The sequence below is a fragment of the Stenella coeruleoalba genome (assembly GCF_951394435.1).
Source record: "Stenella coeruleoalba genome assembly, chromosome: 1".
NCBI classification, from domain to species: Eukaryota; Metazoa; Chordata; class Mammalia; order Artiodactyla; family Delphinidae; genus Stenella; species Stenella coeruleoalba.
This window is the reverse complement of record NC_137169.1, coordinates 28,707,656-28,714,578: the sequence shown is the minus strand read 5'-3', so window position 1 is coordinate 28,714,578 and position 6,923 is coordinate 28,707,656. Positions and strand designations below refer to the sequence as shown.

General features: G+C 59.3%; 1 protein-coding gene across 1 annotated transcript; it reads left to right on the top strand.

The window, feature by feature from the left end:
- Nucleotides 1–2,512: 2,512 nt before the first annotated feature.
- Nucleotides 2,513–5,599, top strand: COL8A2 (collagen type VIII alpha 2 chain). The gene is made up of 2 exons (XM_079923254.1): nucleotides 2,513–2,726; nucleotides 3,342–5,599. The coding sequence occupies exons 1-2, from the start codon at nucleotides 2,528–2,530 to the stop codon at nucleotides 5,258–5,260; spliced, it is 2,118 nt and encodes a 705-aa protein (XP_079779380.1). The 5' UTR covers nucleotides 2,513–2,527; the 3' UTR covers nucleotides 5,261–5,599.
- Nucleotides 5,600–6,923: the final 1,324 nt, after the last annotated feature.

The window sequence follows — 6,923 nt, the reverse complement described above, 5'->3', positions numbered from 1 at the left end:
CCGGGCCCCCAGCAGTGGAAGTGCAGAGTCCTGACCACTGGACCACTAGGAGATTCCCTAGCCTAGCTTTTTCTAAAAAGAACTTTATTGAGATACAATTCACATAGCATACAATTGGTTCATTAAAGTGTACGAATCAATGTTTTTTTTAAGGTATTCACAGCATTGTGCAACCATCACAACAAGCAATTTAGAACGTTTTCATCACCCCTGATAGAAGCCCTGTGCCCATTAGCAGTCACTCCCCATTTCCACCCCCCCAGCCCTAGGCAACCACTCATCTATCTACTTTCTGTCTCTATAGATTTACCTATTCTGAACATACAAATAGAATTAGATAATATGATTTTGTGACTGGATTCTTCACCTGGTATAATGTTTTCAAGATTCATCTGTATTGTAGCATTTATCAGTATCTCCCTTCTTTTTATTGCTGAATGACAGTCCGTTGCCTGGATATACCACACCATCCATTCATCAGTGGGTGCACATCTGTGTTGTTTCTACTTTGTGACTGTTACGAATAATGTCACCATGAACATTCATGTACACGTTTTTGTGTGGACGTGTTATTCCACTTTACAGATGAGGAAGCTGAGGTTCACAGAGTGGAAACCTCTTGCCCAGGCTCCCCCAGCTGGTGAGCGGAGGACTCAGGCTGGCCATCCAAAGCTGGAGCCTGTGCTTCTTCCCAAGCCAGGCCTTGTTCTCAGAGCTGAGCTAAATGCTGTGACAGGGCTAGATCGGGACACAGGAGTGAGGGGTTAACTCTATAGAGGAAGGGATGACAGCTTCCCTGGGCCTTGAAGGACGAGTTGGAGAGAGGAAGAACACTGCAGGCAGAGAAATAGCAGGTACAAGGGCCCGGAAGTGTGAGGCTGCCTGGTGTCTGGGGCAAAGGTATGGGGGAGGGGAGAGGCAGAGAAAGGGGTGGCAGGTGATAGGCAGGCACCCACTAGGTGATTAGATTTAAAAGGCTTTGAACGCCATGCTGGGCACCAAGGACTTTTTTTTAATGTTTGTCTGCATTGGGTCTTCATTGCTGCGCGCAGGCTTTTCTCTAGTTGCGGCGAGCGGGGGCTTCTCTTTGTTGCTGTGCGCGGGCTTCTCATTGTGGTGGCTTCTCTTGTTGCAGAGCACAGGCTCCAGGTGCGCAGGCTTCACTAGTTTTCGCACACGGGCTCTAGAGCGCAGGCTCAGTAGCTGTGGCGCACGGGCTTAGCTGCTCCACTGCATGTGGGATCTCCCGGACCAGGGCTCGAACCCGTGTCCCCTGCACTGGCAGGCAGATTCTTAACCACTGTGCTACGAGGGAAGCCCTTTTTTTTTTTTTTTTAAATCAATTGATTTTTGGCCACACGGCTTGCGGGATTTTAGTTCCCCGACCAGGGACTGAACCTGGGCCCCTGGCAGTGAGAGCACGGAGTCCTAACCACTGGACTGCCAGGGAATTCCCACAAAGGACTTGATCCTGAAGGCAGTGGGGAGCCCCAGAAGGGCATCGACATAATGTGAGGTCAGAGAGACCTTAGTCAAATCCCAGTTCTGGGACTTCCCTGGTGTCACAGTGGTTAAGATTCCACGCTCCCAGGGCTTCCCTGGTGGCGCAGTGGCTGAGAATCCGCCTGCCAGTGCAGGGGACATGGGTTTGAGCCCTGGTCCGGGAGATCCCACATGCCGAGGAGCAACTAAGCCCGTACGCCACAACTACTGAGGCTGCGCTCTAGAGCCCGCGAGCCACAACTACTGAAGCCCCCGTGCCTAGAGCCCGTGCTCGGCGCACCACAACGAAGGGTAGCCCCCTCTCGCCACAACTAGAGAAAAGCCTGCGCGCAGCAACGAAGACCCAACGCAGCCAAAAATAAATAAACAAATGAATGAATTTATGTTAAAAAAAAAAAAGAATCCACGCTCCCGATGCAGGGGCCTGGGTTCGATCCCTGGTCAGGGAACTAGATCCCACATGCATGCCGCAACTAAGAGTTCTCATGCCACAACTAAGAAGCCTGCCTGCTGCAACCAAGCCCCAGTGCAGCCAAAAAATAAAAATAAAAAAACCCCAGTCTGCTTCCTAGAGACCTCTGCGTTAGTTTTGTCATCTGGAAAATGGGGATGACAATAACAATACCTCGTTAAAGTGTTAGGAGGATTAAGTGAGCTTCCATCTCTAGAGAGCTTAGCCCCTGGCTGGCAGAGAGCCAGCCCAGCACATGGTAGTGGGTGTAATCACCAAACAGTTTCTGGCAGAGCTGTGCCAAGGTTAGAGATGCTCTGGAAGGGCATCTGGCCGCCAAGTGAATAGTTAGGGGGAGGCTACTGTCCAGGGAGGGGTCCTCGGTAGACTTGGGGGGGCGGCGATAGAGAGCTATGGGCAGGATTAGGAGAGACTCTGAGACTTTGAGAATTGCTTGTGAATAATATCTAAATCCTGATCTTTTTGTGAGTCCCTGGGCCCGTTGCCAACGTACCCATGGGCTGGCTTGATGGCCCCTCTCGTTCCTCCCTGCAGCAAAAGCCTAAGGACGCCATGCGGGGGGCTCTGACGTCCCTGTCTTCGCTGCCGCCACCTCTGCTGCTGCTGCTGCTGGTGCTGGGGTGCGGGCTGAGGGCGGCCGCCAGCGGTGGAGCCGCCGGGGCAGCGGGCTACCCGCCGGTGCAGTACGTGCAGCCCATGCACAAAGGACCCGTGGGGCCGCCCTTCCGCGAGGGCAAGGGCCAATACCTGGGTGAGCACCTCCCCGCCCCGCCCCGCCCCGGACAGTCCTGACCCCCAACTCCCTGCCTCCCGACCTCCACCAGCTCTTCCCAGGCGCCCCCGCCTCCGGCCACAGCCCCTCAATCCCCACCAAAGACTTTCCCATCTCCACTTTCTTCCTGATGCTGGTCCGGGGCGGGTGCAGAAGTGGGGTGGGGAAGTGGGGTGCCGCTGGCTGGCGGAGATGGTCTTTAGGTAGAGGGTGGGGCGGGAAGGTTTGTGGGGAAGTGGGGAGGGCGGGGCGGCTCAGATCGGCTCTAAGGAGGGATGCTGGTGCCACCTGGTGGCCACTCCACCCCGGTCAGGCAGGGATGAGAAGCTCTTAGGGAAGGCCTAGTCTGGGTGGGTTGGGTGCTAAGAGCCCTGGGTGTGGATACCCTGCGGTTCCCAAGGTGGCCACTGAACCGCCTAAATTCCATCTTCCATGAGAGCAGGGAGGGGGAGGACGGGACTGGTCTTCATGAACAGATACAGAACCTTGTCTTCTCAAGTTGCACCACACGCTGGTATGGGGAGTGGGAAGATGGGTCCCCTGTTCCCACTGTTCAGGCCCCTGACTGACCCCTTCTCTCTCTTTCTCTCTCAGAAATGCCTCTACCGCTGTTGCCAATGGACCTGAAAGGAGAGCCTGGTCCCCCAGGAAAACCCGGACCGCGGGGTCCCCCTGGCCCTCCTGGCTTCCCAGGAAAACCAGGCACTGGAAAACCAGGGCTACATGGGCAGCCTGGACCCGCTGGCCCCCCTGGCTTCTCCCGGATGGGCAAGGCTGGTCCCCCAGGGCTTCCAGGCAAGGTTGGCCCACCAGGGCAGCCGGGGCTTCGGGGGGAGCCAGGGATACGAGGGGACCAGGGCCTCCGGGGGCCCCCAGGGCCCCCTGGCCTACCTGGGCCCTCAGGCATTGCTGTCCCTGGAAAACCAGGTCCTCAGGGGGTGCCAGGGCCCCCAGGATTTGGGGGGGAGCCAGGGCCCCAGGGAGAGCCTGGGCCCCCGGGTGATCGAGGCCTCAAGGGTGAAAATGGAGTGGGCCAACCAGGACTTCCTGGAGCCCCAGGCCAGGGGGGTGCCCCCGGACCCCCTGGTCTCCCTGGTCCAGCTGGCTTGGGCAAACCAGGTTTGGATGGGTTTCCTGGGGCCCCTGGAGATAAGGGTGAGTCTGGGCCTCCTGGGCTGCCAGGACCCAGGGGGGAGCCAGGAGCTTTGGGCCCAAAAGGGCCCCCTGGGCTGGATGGTATGGGGGTACCAGGGTCAGCAGGGGTGCCAGGGCCACAGGGCCCACGAGGGGCCAAAGGAGAGCCAGGCACCCGGGGCCCTCCTGGCCTGATAGGCCCCACTGGCTATGGGATGCCAGGGCTGCCAGGTCCCAAGGGGGACAGGGGCCCAGCTGGGGTCCCGGGGCTCTTGGGGGACAGGGGCGAGCCAGGTGAGGATGGGGAGCCAGGGGAACAGGGACCACAGGGCCTTGGGGGCCCCCCTGGACTTCCGGGGTCTGCAGGGCTACCTGGCCGACGTGGGCCCCCGGGGCCTAAGGGGGAGATGGGGCCTGGAGGACCCCCAGGAGTGCCTGGCATTCGGGGTGACCAGGGGCCTAGTGGCCTGGCTGGGAAACCTGGGCTCCCAGGAGAGAGGGGGCTTCCAGGGGCTCATGGACCTCCTGGACAGACTGGGCCCAAAGGCGAGCCAGGTTTCACAGGCCGCCCTGGAGGACCAGGGGTGGCAGGAGCCCTGGGGCAGAAGGGTGACTTGGGGCTCCCTGGGCAGCCTGGCCTGAGAGGCCCTTCTGGAATCCCAGGACTCCAAGGTCCGACTGGCCCTATCGGGCCGCAGGGTCTGCCAGGCCTGAAGGGTGAACCAGGCCTGCCGGGGGCCCCTGGAGAGGGGAAAGTGGGAGAACCTGGCATGGCTGGGCCTACAGGGCCTCCTGGGGTCCCAGGTTCCCCAGGACTCACGGGCCCTCCTGGGCCTCCCGGACCTCCCGGGCCCCCTGGTGCACCTGGGGCCTTCGATGAGACTGGCATCGCTGGCCTGCACCTGCCCAATGGCGGCGTGCAAGGAGCTGTGCTGGGCAAGGGGACCAAGCCCCGGTTTGGGCTGGGCGAGCTGTCGGCCCATGCCACGCCCGCCTTCACCGCTGTGCTCACCTCGCCCTTCCCCGCCTCAGGCATGCCTGTGAAGTTTGACCGGACCCTCTACAATGGCCACAGTGGCTACAACCCGGCCACCGGCATCTTCACCTGCCCCGTGGGCGGGGTCTACTACTTTGCTTACCACGTGCACGTCAAGGGCACCAACGTGTGGGTGGCCCTGTACAAGAACAACGTGCCAGCCACCTACACCTATGACGAGTACAAGAAGGGCTACCTGGACCAGGCGTCTGGGGGGGCTGTGCTCCAGCTGCGGCCCAACGACCAGGTCTGGGTGCAGATGCCCTCGGACCAGGCCAATGGCCTCTACTCCACCGAGTACATCCACTCCTCCTTTTCAGGATTCTTGCTGTGCCCCACATAACCCATGCTGCCCCGGCCTCCTCCTCTTTAGCGGTAGAGAGACCTTCTCACTTACAAAGAACCTCCATTTAAAGAAAAAACCAAAGGCCAAACAGAGGCGGGAGCAGAGGCAGCCGCGGCCTTGGCCCGAGGAGACTGACTGGGTTTCTCCCTCCGCGCAGGCTGAGGTGGTTTCTGGAAGAAGGTGGCCTGCGTTCCTCTCCCCCGAGTGTCTGTGCAGCGTCGGGGTTGTGCCCCCTCTCCTGCCCTGCCTGGCCTGCAGGCAGGGCCCCAGGACGTTCTGCCCAGCTGGTGGAGACCCCTGGCCCCCGTGAGTGCTGGGCCCTGCTGGGCGGCGAAGGATGCTGCTGCTGTGCGAGTCAGAGCTGAGAGGGGACTGAATTCCCCCACCCATTCCCCCGGGGAGACATCTTCGCAGCCCTGCCCTTCCTGCCTGCCCACAGACGGCCCCTGCTCAAGGAAGGGGGCAGGGCCTCCCTCAGTTCTTGGCTGCCCCGCGCGGGACCTCCAGCATAAGACGGTGGGTCCCCTGAAGAGTTTTTGTTTCCTCCAGGGGAAGGGAGAGGAGGGGGACCATCGAGGTGGCCAGTGGACACCCTGTCAGGACTGCCACCCTAGCAGTGGGGCGGTGGCATCAGGCCTGTCCCTGGCAGGTACAGGCGTGTGGCCCCTCCTTCAGGCTCCCAGGAAGTGCCGACCCCCCTTCACTGCTCAGGCTGCAGCCATGGGGAACGGTGGTTTGTGAGGGGTAGGGGCATGGGTCTGAGGCAGGATGGCAGCTCTTCACCTTCGTCTCCATCCACCAGGCTGCCTCCACCAGCTCTGGCTCTGTTCATCATGAGGCCAGCCACCCAGGCCCCTAGGGACCGCCACAGGCGGGCACGAGGCAGGATGGGCAGTCAGCGAACATGAGTATTCCTCCCTTTCTCTCCTTTCACCTGCTGGGGGAGGGCTGATTTTCTCAGACAAAATTGTAAGGGATCCTTGCCACCCCCAACCCCAGTATCCCCAAGGCAGAGAGCTTCTTGTTTGCCCTCAGAACAAGGTGCACACAAGCTTGGGGATGAAGGCCACCGCCCGCTTTTTCTTAATAGCCATATGATGGGTGTGTGTCGACTACAGGGGTTAGTCTGCTGGGGCTTCTCCTTCACCCTCTGGTTCCAATTTCCTGTCCTAGGCAGGATTAAGGCCCAGGAGGATGAGGCCCTGAGAAAAAGGGTGCCAACAGGCCCGTTTGGAATGAGTTGGATGTTTCTGCCGTTTTCCCCAATCAGAGCTCCACCCTGCAGGAAACAGACAGGACCCCCTCCCATGCCCTCAGCCGCTAGTTCAAGCCGAGTGGATAGAGCTGAGGACCCAGCGTGAACCTGCTCCAGCTCTGGCCCATGCCAGCCTTCCTTCCCATGTTCAGGAAGGAGACTGGCCACTGACTTCTTTTTTTTCTTTTTTTAACATCTTTATTGGAGTATAATTGCTTTACAATGGTGTGTTAGTTTCTGCTGTATAACAAAATGAATCAGCTATACATATACATATGTCCCCATATCTCTTCCCTCTTGCATCTCCCTCCCTCCCACCCTCCCTATCCCACCCCTCTAGGTGGTCACAAAGCACCGAGCTGATCTCCCTGTGCTATGCAGCTGCTTCTCACTAGCTAGCTATTT